This window comes from Opisthocomus hoazin, chromosome 15 (genome assembly GCF_030867145.1).
Source record: "Opisthocomus hoazin isolate bOpiHoa1 chromosome 15, bOpiHoa1.hap1, whole genome shotgun sequence".
Taxonomy (NCBI): Eukaryota; Metazoa; Chordata; class Aves; order Opisthocomiformes; family Opisthocomidae; genus Opisthocomus; species Opisthocomus hoazin.
The window spans coordinates 16,644,630-16,664,781 of NC_134428.1; the positions used below are offsets into that span (position 1 = coordinate 16,644,630).

At 37.7% G+C, this 20,152-nt stretch overlaps 1 protein-coding gene across 3 annotated transcripts in view; it reads left to right on the forward strand.

Moving 5' to 3' along the window:
* VPS35L (VPS35 endosomal protein sorting factor like) overlaps window positions 1–20,152 on the forward strand; it is a 56,514-nt gene that overhangs the window by 29,133 nt on the left and 7,229 nt on the right. For 2 of the 3 annotated variants that reach the window (XM_075436213.1, XM_075436215.1), the window contains 7 exons: window positions 434–497; window positions 2,509–2,607; window positions 3,422–3,499; window positions 4,682–4,796; window positions 14,848–14,987; window positions 16,922–17,087; window positions 18,859–18,977. In XM_075436213.1, the coding sequence (XP_075292328.1) occupies window positions 434–497; window positions 2,509–2,607; window positions 3,422–3,499; window positions 4,682–4,796; window positions 14,848–14,987; window positions 16,922–17,087; window positions 18,859–18,977 (781 nt within the window). The remainder of the gene's footprint in view (window positions 1–433; window positions 498–2,508; window positions 2,608–3,421; window positions 3,500–4,681; window positions 4,797–14,847; window positions 14,988–16,921; window positions 17,088–18,858; window positions 18,978–20,152) is intronic. The other variant, XM_075436214.1, reaches the window with a different exon arrangement.

Sequence of the window (20,152 nt, forward strand, 5' to 3'; positions counted from 1 at the left end):
CCGTTAAATAGGATAACTTTCTTCTAAGAACAGATTTACTTATTTCTTTAGGTTGTTATAATCAGTTGCTACTCAAGTTCTCATGTTGTAACACAAGACTGAAGCCATTTGCTTGCTGCAGTAGAGAACGTTAGCTTAGCTTCCTTCTGCTTACACCAAAATCTGAGTTTCTGTAAAATCTGTAGACACTCTTAGCAATTATTAATTTTTTTTTTTAAATTTGGAATTTAGTTTGGTGCATGGTTGACTTAGTGGTACTCGCATTACAATTAGTTTTATTGCTTTATAACTAAAATTACAAGCTTAGTGGTCTTAATGTGCAATATATATTTTATATGGACATAATATATAAATTAGTATGTGTCATTTGAACTTTACTGATAAATAAGGTAAGCAACATTCTAAAATTTACTGTATAAATTTTCTCCTGTAGTGCACTAACACTTGAGGATGAGAAAAGAATGCTAGCAGCTTTGATAAATGGATTCATAAAAATGGTGAGTGACAATTGTGTGCAACTGTTGGGGTGTACCTCAGAGCTCCAATTTTCACGAGATCCCTGTGAGAAACAGGTGCCTATGTAGCTGAATCGGAGACTGGGTGGCTGACTTACTTAAGACCACTGAAACCCCCAACTGGTGTATTTTAGTGAAATAAGTGTGCATGTGTTGAAAGAAATATCATAGTGTTGAAGCTGACCTGGTGCAGTATGAGAGTTTAAAGTGTACATGTTGTTTATTTAATCATATTTTCTACTAGTTTTTTAAATTTTGTGTAAAACATGGTAAGTATTTAAAAGTTAAACAGCAGTTAGTGTTGCCTATTAGAGCACCAGAGGTCACTAATTTATGTGAATGAAGTGCAACTACCCAGCTCTAAATGTAACTAACTTTAAAAAACACAAAATAAATATAACTTGTATGTTTTTCTTATCTCTGTTTATCTTCATTTACAAGTAAGATAATTTCTATCATCAAACTAGCAGTCCCACAAAAACTCCAGTTGTTTTGTCTTGAAATTATTTTTTAACCCTTCCCCACCCACCCTCTTACCCCAGTAAAATCTTTTGTTCTTGTCTGTTTTGTTGGAGATGTTCTCAAGCTTTTTTTATTCTCTAACCAGGTACCCTCAAAGCTTGGCTTTTCTTTCACATAGTCAGAGCTGATAGGCTTTGTCTCTACTTGTCCTCTTTGTTCTTTGTTGCAATTCTATGAATTTGTCTCTAGATGGTTGCTTTCTCTTCAGTGATAATAATTTGCTATTTAATATGTTTTTAATATAATTTTGCTTTGTTAAACTTTATATGCAGTATAATATTGTATAATTTCCTTTAGGAGTATTTCCCACATCAAATAATATTTGATGTGGCTTTGTACTCTTGGTTTAGGTGGCGAAAAAAAATCCCATAACATAGAAATGGCTAGTTCTAGATTTCAAAATAGCACACATCAAGATGTGGAGAGAAAAGCAGTTGTAGCACTCATCCTTAGTCAGGCTTTTTTGTGGAACATTTTATATTTTTAGAGAAGCTTTCTTGAGACTAGGACTCAAGAATCAGCAATTGCACAAATAGAGGAAAGGCAAAGACAGGTGTCTGTACTGTAGGAAGCAATCCTTTGTTTTCTGGTGCAGTTCCTTTGATCTTTCACTGTCTGGATGAAGTATAATTTTTATTTTAATTCTGTAAAAACTTCTTTCGCATGTGGCTTGAGAAATAATGAATAATGCAAGCTTCTATTAGAAAAAAAAATCCATTTGAATACATAAACGTAGACTGCCTGGAGACTGTTTCTCTTGCTAGGCTTTTAATTGACAGCTGAGACACTCCAGCTGACAGCACTTGGTTTTTTAAAATCTGGAGGGTTGTAAGTAGGGTGTTCTCACACAAGGGTTGTTTTTGAATTCTTTCCTGCCATCATGCAAGGTTGCAGGCGCTTGCCATACTATATAAGCATATATTTATTAACCAAGCTTGAGGGAAATCTGCTTTTCTCAACTGGTGTATCTAGTTAGGAAAATGCTAATTTCTCTTGGAAGCCCTTTAGCAACTAGAAATTACAGGAATCTGAATACAGATTCACTGATCTCTTTCTATTTTTCTGGGGTTTTTTGTTTTGCTTTATTAAGTACGAATTATACCAAGTCTTTATCCCTGTTCCGTAAAGAATCAAGAGTTCTGCTAGTTTTGAAAACACTTCATAAATCTAGGTTTTAAACTTTGTTTTCTTGGTAAATACTTGATCTGTAAAGCAGAAGATCATGTGGAGTATGGACAAACCCCCCCCAGCAAAGCTTTCAAGTTTCCCTGAAGGTTAAGTGTTGAAAAGTAAGAGAGTCAAGACAGAGATTTTCTACATGCCATTTTGTTGTTAATGGTGGGGGGTTTTGTTACCAGTATATGGGAATTTTGACTTTTGAGTCTCTGTGGTTTACTTGCATGCAGTTTTATGTTTCTTAAAGTTAATGGCCTACAATGGTAAAATCTAGGGGTTTTTTTGTCTTTTATAGGTTTCATTTGGTCGTGACTTTGAACAACAGCTGAGTTTCTATGTTGAAGCCAGGTCAATGTTTTGCAACCTGGAGCCTGTTCTAGTCCAGTTGATTCATGTAAGCTACAGTTTATCTACATTATGTTAATAAGTGGGGATATATTTGCAGTTCTCCCATTCCCTACCCAGATTATTGGCCTTTGTCAAAAGAAGTCTGAAGTCTTTTTATCAGGTGTTTTTAAAATAGCCTTTGATCTCCTCTCTCATTTTATCACCCCAGACTCTCTGAAGTTCTTGCTTGACAGGCATGCATGGTATCATTGCAACAAAGAACACTGGCTATATTGCAAAAGATTTCATGTCTAATAAAATAAACGGCACTTCTGTGCATTCAGAATTTGGGCTCTCTCTTTTATAATCCTCCATCTAGGAGAGATTAGACTGTGTCTCGCTGCAGATATAGCCAGCCCTGCTGTGACTGGGGAGGTTAATCTCTATTCTCTGTTGGGTCACATGTCAGGTGAGCATTGGCTGCATCCGATTCCTTTGCAGCATTGTATCTTCTCTTAAATCCTTTTAGTATTTTGTTTTTGTTTTTTTGATAAGTGTGTTAACTAGAAACAATGATTTTTATGCCAGGAAGGAGATGATGACAGCACTATGGCAGGGAAGCAAGGGATGACCTAAAGTCTTGAATAAATCAGCAAGTCTACCTTTACAAACCTTCAGAATTGTATTTGCTTTAAGGAACAGTCACTAAAATTCTCCAACTAAAAACTAAATAGTACAGTCAGAGCACACCATATCGGGGTCCCTTTTGACAGTTTCTGTTCTCTGAATGCATGCAGTAAAACATGCAGTTCGTTATTTGCTGCTGACCTAACAAATCTGTGCATTTTTCTTAATCATTGGTTTTTGGTTTTTGCGTGTAGTCGGTGAACCAGCTAGCAATGGAAACAAGAAAGGTGATGAAAGGAAATCATTCCAGAAAAACTGCTGCGTTTGTTAGGGTAGGTCTGACTCTAATAAACTTTGAGGCTTCCTTCTTAGCAGATACTACTATCTGCTGCCACCCAAGTTTAATTTTTGCAAAAACAATACGTTCATATTTTTTGACATTGTCTGTAATCTCATTTTCTCTTGTTACCATTGATCTTTACTCTCTAAAGTCAAATACTGACATTTAAGCAAAAAAGAAGACCCAAAGCAGCTTTGTCTTAAAAAAGAGTGGCAAGATCAACTCCCTCTCTAAAGGAGGCTTTGTTGGTGAGGTGTTTGTGTGAATTCTAGAAAGCTCAGCTTTTCAAATTATATTTGAAATAAAATACTTAGTTTCTATGTAACTCAATCACAGAGAGGAAGGGAGATAGGGGGAAAAGAATATGTTTAAACTTCTGTCTCATAATGTCAGTGTTGATATGCTGAAATCAGTATTTGAATTTCAAATAAAGTGCTCCTTTTGGCTTTAGTGCCTCTGGGTCTATATAGATATGGTCAAATCAGCTTTGAACTATGCTCAGGCTATGCAAGTTGCTTGTGCTCCCCTCTTCTCACCTGAAATGTAGCAACCAAGATGTCTTCAAGTGTGGTGAAGGTGTTTGCTTATGCTGCCATTAATTAATGGATTTTTGTTCATGGCGCCTGTGCATGGTGTCTTGGACAAAGGATAGCTAAGGTGACACTGGCCAGGTTCTGTATGCCTGGGAGCCACTCTCTCCATCTAGATGTTTGGGCTGTTCCAGTAGGTCTCAAGCTGCAGCATGCTGCACTAGATCTGCTTCCTCCTAACTATACACAGTGCACCGGCTTTGAGCAGTCTGACAGCTGGATTGTCCCTCAGGAGCAGTGGTCTGCTTTGCTGGTTAAATTTTGGTCTTGAGCTGCAAGCTGGTTACTTAAGGAGAGAGAAACTCTTTGAGCTAGAGTCATAGTGTAAGTTTTGAGTTAAGCTACTCATAATAACAATAATTAATAGTAATAAATATTGTTATAATTATTGAAATAATAAGGAGAAATTTGAAGTTGCTGATTTTGGACTTCACATAGTATTTCCTTTTTACTGAAAGTCTTTCCCCAAAACAGATTTACAGATTTTGATTCCTAATCATGTATAAAATCAGTAATGATTGCTGTAACTCTGAGTTAGGAATTTTCTTCAGTTTCCTTTCTTTTTTCATTTTTTTTTGCTTTAGGCTTGTGTTGCCTTCTGTTTCATTACAATTCCATCTCTGAGCAGTATCTTCACACGTCTTAATCTGTATCTACACTCTGGACAGGTTGCTCTGGCAAATCAGTGCCTTTCACAAGGTAAGGCACAAATTTAACTACTTAAAGTTTCTCTTATTTAAGAAATATTTATAGCTGTGAATAATATCTTGGTTGAAATCATAAGTCATATATTTATGATGTAATTAAAATACAGCTCTGTTACAGTGATAACCTGTCGTATTAAAGCAACTCTTCAACTCTAACACTAATCACTGTGATCTAAATAACCAGGACAGCTGACTGTAGCTGACATAGTAATGGCTATGAGGGAGGTTGTCCTAAATTACTTACAAATTCTGGAAAGCATGATATGTTTTTCTCTTGCATAATTATGCAAGCACTCTAATCACAAATGATATGCTTTATTGTAACTGTTGAAAAAGAAACTAGTTCATCTGTATAGTAGTTCACAGGCTGACAAAATCCTCCAGCGAGCTGGAAAAGAATTAAAGCTTACGTCAATGACACCAGAAACTTGCTATCAAAGCACATGTGTGATAAACGCTTAGCTAAGAGAATATGACACAATATCACAGTGAAACAATGGAGTAATACTAGATAATATGAAGAATGAAAAATACAAATTTTTTTATCCTCTTTATTGATTCAAACATGGCCTCAGTACAGTTTTTAGCCATCTTGTTAGCTCAATCTTAAGTAATCAGAAATTCTGACAAAAAGTGATTTGAGGAGAGAAAATTTGAGCTACTCTGCTCGCCCCTAATGCAGGGTGAGCATGCACCCTCCTAATGCAGGGCGAGGATTAAGCCTGTATCACCATTTAATATGGTCTTGTTGCTGTTCATTTCGCAAGTGGAAGATAGTTACCTATTCTGAAAGTCTTCTCATATTTTTAACTGTGTGTAGTCTCTTTCTTTTCCTTTTTAAAGTGATGTCATTCACTTTTAATACTGACTTAAAAATATCTGTTTTCCAAGGGTATATGCTTTTCCTTTACATGTTTTCAGTGGAGCTGTGAGACTAATAAATTGGATTACTTTGCAATCTTTTGTTGTGTCTATTAATTCTTTGTTTTAGCTCTGTGCTTCTTCACGAGAGCTTGTTTTCTAAGCTCTGCATTTACCAGTAAGTTCCAGCTGCACAAGCAAGCTGATTTAGGATGCTGATTAAGACTTTTTAGTAGAGAGTGACTGTTGCATTTCTTTGTTTTGAATCTGATGCTGCCCAAATAGCAAAGCAGGGGGATTTAGAGTAAAGCTGGCTGTTGTGTCCGAGTATGTTGTGCAAATAAAAGATCTGCAAAGTCTGTTGTTGTGCAGTTAGTATTGTGCAGTTTCTTTGTAGACAAGTTTACCAAAAATGGACTCGCTTTTTCTTCCTATGGTGTTTTGTTTAACTGACCAGCTTACCTTATCCTGTGTATCATTTTTTGTTATTTTTGCTGTGTTGCAGTGCATCTTGTTGGAAGCAAATCCAAAGCAGTTTTCTGTAATATTTGGTCTTTGAGGACTATGCGCTGCCTATGTTGGGACCAGCTCTGTGGTTGAATAATCTTTCAATTTGTAAACTGCTTTTCCACTATTTTTTGTGATCCAGGTCTTCTCTGAGTGAGACTCCTGGGCCCCAACAGTTGTCCAGATTTTTCAGTGTGAGAGTTTATAAATGTGCACAGCTGCTGTTTGGCACGGGAACACAGTGCACTCACTAAACAATGAATAGGATCCCCAGTCTGGAATCTTTTAAGGGAGCAGGTATATGCAAAGTATTATGAACTCAGTCTCCAAAATGTGTATTTGTTAACCACTCTTTCCTGAATTTTAGACCCACAAGCTAGAGAGAGGAGCATTTGGTCTGTCTTAGCTTTTGTTGAAATGAAGCACGTGCAAAATTCTGGTGTTCAGTAACTCACTTTGTTTACCAAGATTTTATTGTTACACGCTTTTTTGCTTCCTTAGAAAAGCTATTTTGGGCATAATTTGTATTCGGAGATGTGTCACTTGCATGAGTAATTTAGCATGTGTTAAGCAGTTAGGCAACAGTGACACTAATCTTGGGACATTTTTTGTGAACTAGCTTTGCGTATTCTGATGTACTGACATCAGATAACATGTCCTTGAAAGTTACTTTTAACATGGTTTAATCTGTATCTCAACTGTATGCATTTCATGCATATAAGAAGTACTGATTAATTCATAACAGCAAATTTAAATCCAATCAGTTAACTGAGTTAACTGATGCTGGTTAGACACTGATCTACTAAAACCAATGCAGCATGAAGTGAAGTTTTAAGAGTGTGCACTTAATGACAACATTAGGCTAGGAAGTGAAATTGTGCCTTATGCGTAACCTTTATTTCATGCTGATTGGAATTAGCTTAATCAGTTTAAAATTGGGAAGAGGAATAAAACTGAAAGGTAATGTACCTGATCTGATAGCTCAGTCAGTAGTGGGGCATGCACGTGTGCATGTGCATGCAGTTTCTCTTCAAAGATTCCAGCTCTTTTTAGCAAGTTACATTCTTGGATTTTTTTTTTAAGTTCCTACAGAGAGTCTAGCTATTTCAGTGAGTGGAGTTCTCACTTAAAAATGTCACAAAATTGAGTTTCACAGGATAGACTTCTGTTGGCAATAGGAATATTTCTCTAAATTGCCAATGTATCTAACCTGAAAAAGGATTAAAATTACCTATTGAGGTAGGTAAGGGGAATTTAAAAGATTGCTTTTGTATAGAGAGGGTGTGCAGGTCATAACAGTAAGTAAAGTTTGCCAGTCTGAGGATCACCCTGATAAACTACCAACAACTGGAGAGCCACAGCTCATCTCTTTATAACTGGAGGAGTTTGGGTTTTGCCTCATTCCGGATCTCAAGGGGCAGCGGTCGCAGCCCGTCAGTCCTAGTGTCTCGTTGTTCTGACTTCCCCCGCCAGATCAGAGCCTTGCCTACTGGGATTTGCCATGCTGTTAATCAAAGCAACTGTGTGGCGCTTGTTTGAACTCACCCAAATACAACTAGATTTTCTTCAATGCAATGAAATTGGGTCAGAAACTTGAATTTATAGGCTCAGGAAAAGTCCAGTACTAATACACTGAAAGATGTCTGTCCAGGTATGCTGTTCAACATGTATTAATCATGACTATTGTCTCTTTTTGTCTCCAGCTCCCAAGAGTTGCTTTAAATAAAATGAAGCTGTAGTTATGTTCATAATGTTTTAGGTGGTTTTTTCCTGGATGCATAGTTTGTATCTTTGGAGAACTGTTACGACCCCACCTAAGACAGGAAGATGCTAGGTGTTAGACATGTGCTTTTTTTTTCTTTTCTTTTTTTTTTTTTTAACTGAGCCACAGAATGCTGCATGCTGCCAACACAGAATAATAAATTTTCATCGGTCGTGCTTTCTATCGTAGGGAGTCCTTGGACTAAATTGAGATTAAATGCATGCTCTGTTGTGTCACTCTACTGGATTTTTGAGATATAGGTATTATTTTAATTGCACGTATTTCCTCCCTGTGGAAATGCTGCTTTTGCCTGTCAGAGAACAGACAGCATGACTTTTTTAATTGTTGGTCACAGCATTCAGCAGGTGGGAAGAGATGACACAGCTTTCTGGGAATGTGTGTTGAGCGGCACTTTTATTTTAAAGGCTGTGAAATCCCTGCCTCACTTCCAAAGTAACATGCTGAGTGAATAAAGTAATTCAACTGATTCTGTGTGACTGATTTCACTGGGATATTGTCAAACATAAAACTTTATAAAAATGGAGAGTCTTTGTCGCCCAAGTCAACTGATGCAGATCTTTATTTTGTTGAGCAAATGCAGATTTAGTTCTGAAGCATACAGTGTTCACTGTACTTCTAGATGTTTTTTCTGTTCTGCAAATGTAGCTGAAACACAGTTTACCTAGTAGATTGCAAAAGGAATTTCTTTTTCTACTTGAGAAAATGTACTTTTCCATGAACGTTCTCTAAATATGACAGGCTTCAGCCACGCTTAATAGAAAATATGGTATTCCGTAAGTAATTTTTAATCATAGTCTAATAATGTTTTAGTGTATTTTCTTGGTAGCTTTAGATAACAATTTTTAGTATTCCTTCCTAATCTCCTAAACTCTTTATAGATCTGAAGAATATAAATAAGATATAAATAGAGAGAATTTGAGGTAAAGAATTTAGAGAAATAAGAACCTGATGAGGTTTTCTCAGTTACAGATTTTGGGAGTTCTTGGCTTACGCTTCTCTGGCGAGATCGGTACATGCTGTCTCTGTTATCTTTTTAAATACTGTTTTCCTTGAAGGCAACAAAATAGCTTTGGGAGAAACTGTTGAGATACTGGTTTCCTTACTAGTATTACTAAGTGTTGCTTTATTTGAATAAAATTATGACTTGTACAGTTACCTGGGATTTCCACAGCTGGAAACTACTTCTATTTACTGAGCTTTTTCTTGTTCCTCTCTTTAACCCAGCCAATAGCTTTTCCATATGATTTGGGAGAGATGACATCTCTGTCCCTGTAAGCTTTTCAGACTGGTATTTCATATCAATTTGTCAGTTCTTCAAGTCTGTCTAGCCCATGACCAGTTTTTGAAAGTGTCTGGTAGCATCTGAGGGAACATACAGGAAACAATAATGTAGAACGATGCTTCCTAGTTTTCAGCTGCAGGTGGTTTAAATACATCCTTCAACAAAGGTTGCATCTGGACCAAGTATTTCGTAAAATACACGGACCAATCCTTAGGAATTTTATTTTTTAATCCATTTTTAGCTTCTGGTCTTTGCAACTTTGTGTGACAGCGAGTTCCACAGTTACATGCTACTTGATAATCTACTACTTAGGGAGTTATTTCTTGATGGTTTTTAGATGTTAGTTGAGCGTATTAGTGAATGCAGCTGATCTGCTAGTGATACTGTTAAGAATTCAGTCATTCTTGGTTCATTTTCTTCATGCTACCTATGAGGTGATGGAGTTGATAAGTTCCTGAAGATTTTGTGTCAGTATAGTCTTTTCAAATAAGGGAACAGTTCCATGACTTAGCACGTTTTTAATCTTCTTTTTATCCTGTTGGAAGTGGGAAGATCAGGACTGTATTCCTGGTGTAAATGCACAACAGCTGTATAAGTGGTACAATGACACCTCAGTTTTCCATTACTGTCCTAATGATTCTTGTAATTGCCTTGCCTTTTCAACAGCTGTTTAGGATGTAGTTTTCACGAAACCATCTATGACAACTCCAAAATCTTTCATGAGTGTAAATAGCCTGTTTAGAGCTTATCTTTCTGTAGTTACAGCAAGGGCAGTTTCTTTCCCTGCATGCCTTACTAATACTAGATTTCATCTGCTGCTTTATTGCTCAGAATCATGAGGTCCATCTGTGATGCTTAGCAGTTGTGTTCCAGACTAGTCTGCAAACACTGTCACCTCCCAGCTCAGCAGAAGGACATGTCCCTCTGCAGAACCTCAAGGAAAGCAGTAGTCGTTTCACTCTGCTGTGAAAACTTTTTGTTCCCTCTCCTTTCCCCTTCCACTTCATCCTTTATTAAGTTATGAATCCTCAGGAGGACTTTCCTCCTGTTGTCACCTTAGTTATTTTAAGAGACTTTTGTATGAGGGGCATTGTTAAGTGTTTTTTAATACTGTAAGTATTTGCATTGGCTGGGTCACTTTTAAACACAAACTTGCTGATTCTCTCGAAAACCTGAGAGATTTCTGAGGAATGATATCTCTCTGCAAAAAACATACTGACTTTTCAGTGGTGTATCATGTTTTTCCATGTGTCTGCTCATTTGATGTTTATTCTTTTTCACCTCATGATAACCAGGAGACACTACAGTATTAACTATAGCATTTATTATTTCAGAGTTTCCAGTATTACTAATGGAGCTCTCTTTGAAGACTACTGACAATACTTTACCTTGCAGTCTTTAGGGATTACGTGGAATTTAGAGAGACAGGCTGAAATTTGTGGTGTTTTTTTTTTTTTGGGGGGGGGTGGTGGTGTGTGTTGCATTTACTAATTACAACTTAAGAATAAAATGTCTCATATCCAGTGTTCGTGCTCATACTGTGTGATCTCCTTGTACAAATCTTCCCTTCCACTTAGGCCTCTGCATGCCTTCGGAAGTACTAAGGCCTTGGTAACAATCTATAATCAAGCTATCCCTAAAACTAGCACTAGCAAGCTTCATCCACCTTTTTATCTGCAGCTAATTAATACTATGAATTAGTATGAAATAATATGAATTAACATAGTACATTCCAGTTCATCAAGCAGCAGAGTATTCATTTTCTTATTTCATCTTTGTTACTTCAAATAATTCTTTGTAGTTTCTGGATTGGAAGTGATGTGTAGAGGGTTTTAAAATGGAGAATGTTCAACAGCTCAAGGGAAAAAACACATTTCAGCAACGTGGCAAAACTCTCACAGTGACCTCACCAATGTGAGGAGAAGGAGTTCCAAATGTTTGCAATGTTTGGTCGTCAGAACAGTACTGTGTTAATTTATTTACCAGGAAAAAAAAAAGGCAACAAAAAAACCCGTGCTTGCTTCCCATTAATTTTTTTGCACTGGAGTACAATGCTTCATTAAATTTCCAACATCTGTCGGATGTGGAAGTAAAATCTTTGGAGTATTAAAATATGCTTGACAGTGCTGTAGCACACGAAGGTGATGTGGAATGCAGAAGACTGCGTATGGTCCCTGGTTTTGTCCTTTGGGTGGACTTAGCCTTGTGTAATTGTATCTGTGACTAAAAATAGTTTGTGTAGGTGTGTCAAACTCACTCCCTTTTGCTCTTTGAAGGTGGACTTAAGGAGCTTAAATGTTTTCCTGTCTCTAATGGCTTTGTTCATCCTTGTTTTTTTGCCTGTCTGATAAATTAGTACAGTTTAAGTGACTATCACAGATGCAGCAAATACAATGTAAGCTAAATGTTTATAAGTAGAGAGATTGATTTATATGTAGAAAGATATGGAGGTACATATATTTGTGTGTATGTATAATTAAATGTGTATGTGTGCGTACCTTCATGAATATTGACCATAGCCAAACATTCAACACCAATTTCACTTAGTTTTTCTGTAGGAGAGTGTTACTGGAAGCGCTGACTTGGGTATCCAAGACTGTTAGTTTTCGTAGCCTGAGGGTCAGCATGCATGCTTGGGGGAAGGATTTATAGGACTATGGTCAACCAAAATGAAGGAGCTGCCGTGAAAGGATAAATTTAGCGAAACACGAAGTATGTCATGTTCAGAGCACTGCACAAGATATTAACAGCAGTCTGGGAAGACTTTATCATGATGATTTGTTGTAATGTGCAGGCTGCTCTCCCCTTATCCATCTTAACAGTGGCTCACTTTAGAAGCAGTATCGTACTTTGGGCAGATAAGAAAAGAGCATCCTTCACTGGAAGAAGTATTTTTTTATCTTTTAATCAAGAACACAGCATGGTTGTAGTTTTCAGTGCTGTTTATGTCATTTCTTCTACTTTTGGGGAGCCAGGAAAAGCAGGTGTATGGTTTTGTCTTGAAACATCTCTACAGTAATAGCTTTATAAATTGCCTTTTAGAAGATATAGAGAAAGCACTGTTGCATAACCTCATAATTAGTGTAATTCAGAATTAAATACCGATGCTTATTTCATACTTAGGCTGTCATGGAAGTGCTGACTATTTTCTTACTTAGTGAACTTTTTCTCCAATCTCAGAGCATGTGATGCATACTCTGACACCCTCTACAAGTGAATAGGGTGGTAGTGTTGGGAGGACAGTTAGTTTACTGCAAAGTCTCTAATAAAACCTTTGCATTAATGTGAATTTACTTTGTTTTTGCTTCTGACGAAGCATGTATACCTCAGATGAATGTGCTTTTAGTGTTCCAGCATAAGAACCATTTTGTGGTTAGCACAGTTTGGCTGAACTCATAGCAAAGTGAACATACTCTCCTTTGCCAGTACTTCTGGATGTACCAAAGTAAAATACTATCTCCCTAATAGAAAATGCCACTAACGACTTTTACGCTTTGTTGCTTTTTTGGTTTGCCTTGCTGCATTGTGGGCAGCAGGGGGAATGAGACAAGGAAGAAGAATTAAAAGTGTGGGGGCAAGAGCCCCGCAGTCTCCCCACTGCGCTGAGACAGCGTGGAGCGGGGCAGGTGGCTGGCAAACAGAACCCTGGGGCAGTGGCGAGGGGACAGCAGCGGCATGGTGGTCGTGGCTGGGGAGGACAGAGATGGAAGGGCAGAGGAGCCGGTCGCAGCAAGGCAGGGCCTGGCGAGGCGTTGGTGCTGTGGAGGGGTCTCTGCTCATTCCCAGCAGCAGCCGCCCGAAGAGGAGCCGGGCATGCGGCTCTGATGAGGGAGCTCGTGTCTTTGGAGGCACTCAGCAATGGCAGGAGGTCAAGAAGAGTAAATCGAATCAAATTGCAGTTGTTCATAGCAAAGAGAAGAAGTTTTGATTTTGTGCTAAGGCGAGAGTTTAGAGGAGAATGGCTAGGACTGTGGTTGCTGGGGGAGTAGGCAGTAAATGAAGGTGAGGTACTTTGCAGCTCTTCCCTCCCACTGCGGATATCATTCCTGTCCCGTTATGAAACAACTTCAGAAGGCAGGAGTATTCTCTGCACAGACATGGGTGTTTTGGTATGCAGACTATTTTCTGAGACTCTTTTTCATTTGTCTGGTCACATGTTTTGATAATATGGTGATGTGGGGCACACTCTTTTTTTTTTCCGCTGAAACAACTGTGGAAGTGACAGCGATTCATTTACTTGTGCCAGAATGAACATCTGCTGCTGTTTTGCTTCCTCTAATAAAGCTCAGAGAAGGATTACTTACCTTCCTTTGGGTTGGCTGTGTAAACTTAGATGTTGTTTGAAATAAATAAAAAACATTCTTTCACCTCAGATGTGCAGAGCAAATGAAAGTATGACGTTTGACTGAAGGGTTTTGCGTTCCAAGCACTGAAAAGTTCAGAAGGGCTTGAGCACTCATGGGCTGAAAAGAAGTAAGAGTCAGAACTACAGTTTTTCCAAAGCACATGTTTCCTTGGTATTCCTCATAAGCTTAAATTAGATATCAATTGGTACTATATTTAGCAAATTTGCTTGCAGTCTCATGTGCTCAAATGAATTTTTCCAGAGCAAGCGGCACTCCGGGAATTGCCCATGCATGCCTGTCAGTGGTATCTCCATCCCAGCCATGTAACACCTCTTGGCTTTCACCAAGAACTCTCTTTTTCTCTTTGCTAAAATTTGATCTCATGGCCTCAGTTTCTGTTTCTGCAAAATAAAAATAAGTATTAATTCTGAAGGACGCTTTGAAGTATACGGCTAAACAACTTGAATGAGATTTGAATACTTGCAAATCTTGAAATGTAGCCAAGAAAGTGCAGAAGAACGTTGCTGTCAGGAAAATTTTTTGTGAACTCTTTGCATATATAGGAGGTCTTCTAGTGTAAGAGGGAAAATATTGTTGGTTTTAATTTGTGAATAGTAACTTAATAAACTGAGGAATAGATGTTCTAGTGTTGGGTGTTTTTTTGTAGGATTAGAGACATATTAAAGAGTTGTAAAAAACCTCTAATAGCTATTTTGCCAAGGCCATAATGTGGATGGTTTCTGTAATTCCTGTATTGTGATTCTTGGAAAGAATCATTTTATCTAGGTAACCAGCAATACCTCAGGTTCTGGTACTATATTAGTATTTTACTTTTAATGACTGTAAATACTTAGAGAAATGAAGTTGTCTGTATTTCCTTATAACTTCCACCTTTTGTGAATGAATTTGTGAACACGTTAACATGATCTAAAATGCTTTTTTCCCCCCTTTGAATTCTCCTGGCATAAGCATTTCTTTAGATAGGTCGATTTTGAATTGTGTGCTAATTTATTATATATGCAATATATTTGAAACAATGTTGTCAATTTCAGAAATCTCAAGTGATGTGGGAACTTCTTTTGAAAAAATAGCATCACTTGAATTACCACAGGTTTTGACTGATGAGTCTCAAGTTTCTTTGCAGCTAAGCATATGTTAATTTTCTGTAGTCTGTTGGAAACAAACTCTAACAATCACTGGATCATAGGCACGACTGCCGTTGCAGCTGGAGTGGTAATACAGCACCTGTATTTTTATCTCGTAGCTGATGCTTTTTTCAAAGCTGCAGTGAGCCTTGTTCCTGAAGTGCCAAAAATGATCAGTGTAGATGGAAAGATGCGACCTTCTGATGCCTTCCTCCTGGAATTCCTTTGTAACTTTTTTTCCACATTATTAGTGGTTCCGGTAAGTTGTGTGTGTATGAATAGCACATAGGCTACTAGACTATTTTGACTTTCCTGTTCAAAAATTTAGAGTAGACTGGGCTTTTGGGAGTGGGAGATGCAGTGGTTAGTTTTCCATGAGCAAGCTGAACCGATTTGCTTATTGGCTGCAAAATCACTCACCCCAATGCAAAATGGGGAGGCAGAACAAGTGGTGGAGGTACAGCATTGCCTCTCTCAGTAGCACCTTGCACTTAACAGGATTTGGGGTAGAGTGAAATCTCACCATCATTTAACTGTGTAAACATCAGTTACTGTTTTAATAGATCCTTGCAGAAAAGTGATATTTTAGCTGAGCACTCATAAAATCTAATATCTGAGGAGGGGAAAAATATAGAGCTCTAGCTTCTATTAGTTTCAGTTAGTTTCTTTGTTATATACGTATTTAGAGTAAAAATAATTAGAATATGTATTTTGGCATAACTTTCCTCTTCTGATGAGTATTTAAAAAATACTATCATTCTACATCCTTCCAATTTTTAACCAATTGCCAAGTTTAAATAGCAATATATATGTAATTTTCCTTCCTATATTTTCAGCTGAAGCTAAAAGATGGGGAAAAATTGTAAACTAATCTGGAAGACCTGAGATAAAACTTATATAACCAAGGTATTTTGTTGACCTTAGAAGGAAGACAGGCCTCTGACTTGCAAGATTTCACTGCAGATTTTTACCTCCCTCTTTTAACAAGCCTGGCCCTGTCTGAAAAGATTCTTCTTTCCCAGCAAGGGTTGGATTAGTATCATGGCATGTTTAAAAAAAAAAAAAAAAAAAGAAAAAGAAAAATTTTGAGGTTTCTTCATTTGTTCTTGGAGAAAGTAGGTTGTTCCTCCTCACTGAAACATTTCTTACCATTTCCTCCTTCCTTTTTTCTCTGACTACGTTCGGTGAAGCGGCAGACTGTATTGCTGTCCAAATTCTCGTAATAAGAGCAGTGTATTCTCCTTGTTCCAATGGAAGGAGTCTCCCAGGTGTGCATGTTCAGCAATGTGCAGGTGCTGTGTTGTTGTAAGGGCAAGGCTAGTTGCCACTGTGGCGTCTCGTTGCTGTCCACTGACTGCAGAAGTAAGACTTTGAAGGAAGGCTATGTCAGAACTGGATGCTCCTCAGAGAAACGACTCGGATCATTAACAGATGATTGAGGGAGATCCAGCCTCTCGGATTCAGCAGTGAAGAAGAACTTGCAATGAAATAACCAGGATGCAGATATTAGCCTCCATAATTTTTTCTCCTATTTACAGTGCAGGATACATGATCAGAAGGAAATGTCCCCAGTGGACTGTGATTTATCTTACATACATCGGTATCATTGCACCAACTGCCAGCTTGAAATAAGCTGGGTGCAGTATTAAAACTGCTTGCGAAAACTCATAGCTTATCTAAAGCAAATGTCTTTATAATTATATTCCTTTCATATGAAAAGATTGTTGATTGTGTGTAACTTTGACTTCCCAGTGTAGGTGTTCTTCTGAAGCTCATAATTATATGAGTAATATACTTGTTTCTGTAGCTTACTGACATTAGTTTAATAAAAAAAAAATCCTACCCAAGGTGTTTAATTTTAGAGGTTTAGCAGTTAAGAAGCTGGCAATTAATTTTGTACGACTCCCCTGTGACTAGAAAACAAAGCATTTCAAAGTTTGTGGAGGCTGCCTAGATCAAGTTTATGATTATGGGTCAAATGGGCATTTTAGAAGGAAACTGGAACAAATTTTTAAAAGGATTTTCGGGAAGCACACTTCAGAAGAGTAGTTGTCAGCTTTAATTACATTGTAGTTTTTGCTTTTGCAGAGCTAATATTGTGACTCTAAACCCCCGAATGACCACAAATAATTGCATTTTTGTTTTGGGGTGGTTGTGGTGGTGTTTTTGACTTACCTCTTTTCTTTGCTGTAGGACCATCCAGAACAAGGAGTGTTGTTTCTTGTGCGAGGATTACTAAATGTGATCCAGGATTATACGTGGGAGGATAACAGCGATGACAAAGTCAGGATTTATACTAATGTTTTGCATCTGCTGTCTGCAATGACTCAAGAAGCATATATCTACCATGTAGATAAAGGTAATACAGAAGGGTGGCTCTGAATCCTTGTGTTCCACCACGCAATTTGTAGCATTGTATTAGCGCTGTGCCTAGTTAATGAAGATCAATGGTAGTAATCTTACAGGACGGATTCTTTTCTGATACAGGTCCAGATAGCGTAACTTAAAATAATCACAGGAGGTGGCTGCCGAACAGATGTACAGTCTGTTCTTTAAAGTGAATCTGTGCAGACTGGTTTACTTAGTTTGTTTCTGGTGGTGTTGATGCAAATACTTAAAACTGTAAACTTTTCAAGTAAATAGTAGAACTTGATACGTATGGAGTGTTTTCTTTTAGTCTTAAGTATCAACTTGATTTAAACTTATTGTTGGTGTTTCATTCCCATCTATTGACAACTCCAGTTTTCAGAATGTAATGCCTAGTCTTCGTTATTTAAATGATGTATTTGCTGCTTTGAAGGCAGGCTTTCAGTTCTGGAAATAGTGGTGGTAACTTACAGAAATCCTCAGAATAGCTAGGAAAAGAATTCTAAATATTTTGCATTTTATAAAATGGCTGTAGTCATTTTTGTAATAATATTTTGATTGCTGTTGAATTAAGAGTGTTTGCCTTCTGATCATAGAGAGGTTACTAAATGAAGGTAGGGTATTAATCCAATCTTTTAAAGCATGCTGGCAAGAATAGTTAGTCCGAGATGCCAAGCTAGTTTGACTTTTAGTTGCACAGGGCTTTCACAAAGAGTCAGGCTGGAATATATTCTGCAGTTCTTCTGGCGAATAGTTTGTCAGAGTTACTAGCCATAACAAGAATATCTCTTGCAGTTAGCAGCACAGAAAACAGTTGTCAGTTGAACAACTACTCTATAGTAAATCTGCTGTTCAGACTCTGGAAGGAAATGTGGTTTAGCTGCTTTTTCTTTCATTCCATTTTTTATGTGACCAAAATAACTGCATAATCCCAAGATGAGAAATTTAAATGAATTAGATTTCAATAGAGAGAAGTGTGGAAATATAAATTAATCATTTTTCCCCTGTGGTTGGATGATGTTTTTATTCAAAGTGGACCATGTACCTTAGCTTCTTAAAATGAAGTTTATTTGGGAACAGGGGATCACCTTCTGTCTTATGTACTTTCCGATTTATCCAGAATACACTTAAACATAGAAATTCCTTTACTTAGTAAAACGTTGTAAATGAATGAGGCCAAAACACATTTAAAATCACAATTATATGAGCTCTCTCCCTCAAAAAAAATCTTTCAAGGGCTTTGAAATTGAAAATACTTTCTGAATTTCTCTCTATGATTTTGAGGTAGTTAAGGTTTTATTTTAGAAAAAAAAAAATCAAAACACAGTTTCCTTTGAAAGTCTTGTTGTTTTCACTAAGTAAAACATAAACTGTTTGGCCCAGTCCTGCTGCCATCGAACATGATGGCCATACTCTCCTAAACTAATGGGAGCAGGGAGTCTATCTCTGTGGAAAAAGTGAAAATTGACACTATACCTTGTTTTGCATGTAAGTCTAGCAGATACTTTTGAACCTGGCTCTATCCAGGAATGCAGGACTGGCTTTAAGCTAGAAAATCCTTTTCAGTGTTTTGTTCCTAAAATCAAGAGGACATAGTAGGAGGCAACCAAGTGGTAGGCACTTAAGATTGTTCGGTTTGTGTTTCAAGGTGGAGAGTCGCTTTATAACTTCCAAATCTGGTTTTCTATAAATAGCTGGTGTTTTCAGTAGCAAACAAATGCATAGCTCTTTAGCCAGACCTAAGCTTGAATTCATCTCTGCAGTTGATTCCAATGATACCCTTTATGGAGGAGACTCCAAATTCCTGGCTGAAATCAATAAACTGTGTGAAACAGTGATAGCACAGATCCTGGATCATCTGAAAACCCTTGGAAAAGAGGAGGTACGTTCTTACTCAGCTTGATTCAATACAAGACCAAAATTACTTTGGAATTGAATAAATGGACCATCTTCTTGGCCAGGCATTGGTCTTTTAGAAAGCTCCGGGAACCTTACAACGAGAGGAAATTAGGTAATTTTACTTGTTAAAAAAGTGAATCAATCACATAGACAGACTTGTGGTGGAAAGACCTAATGATGTGAAAGGGATCATGTAGCAATTATAATACATTTCTAAGATGCAGGCTAAAGTTACCTGCTTAGCTGTATGCTGTACGTGGATAGTCTGATAGAACCAACAAGCAGTAGAAGCTGCTCTGATATACTCTGTGGTATCGATTGTGGCAGTGCACCAAAGGATGTGATTCTGCTGCAGTATGGAATGATGATTGCAGAGCAGCATAGTGACGTTAGAGTTAGCTTTAAATTGAATGACTGGAGTCCTGGTGTAGTCTGGTTATGGAAATACGATGCTCAGTGTGGGATAACTTTTTTTTCCTTATGAGAGTCTTCCTGCCTATAATGAGCTCCATGATGCTGGTATTGCAATTACTGGCCTAAGCTAGAGAATTGGAGACAGTGCCACAGTCAGTCCGTTGACTGCAGTATAGTTATACCTAAAATGTGCTCCATGTCCATCCTTCCTGTGGTTTCCTCCTGGCTGTCACCTTTCTGTCTCTGTAAATAAATTGTATTTTCTTGCCAGAGAACTTAACAGTAGCCTGAAATGTCCAATTCTGTAATGGGCAAAGTGAGAATTCACAGTTAATCTGCTACAGGGTGAAATACAGTGGAAACCACCTTTAATTTGTAAAAGTTTTGCGTCCGAGACGCTAGGATGAAGTCAGGAGATCCGTGCAGAGCGAGGGTAAAGGTGTTTTGGCTTTACCTTGGGTTTAGTAAAGGATTATATTTGTTCCATATAAAATAAAAAACCCCCTCTTACTGGATTTCTTGATTAGAATTCAGAGGCTCTGACAGATCAAATACAGCTTCATGGATTGTATATGAAAGGCAGGTGACTAATGTTTTCAGTATTACTGAAATAATGATAACTTACTGTTCTGCTAATGTACCTGTTTCTGAGATTAAACCCCTCCACAGCTTCCTAATCACCTCTTACTGAACTGCTGTATACGAATAGAAATCTTGTGGCTTGTAGGCTGAAATGGGAGGGCA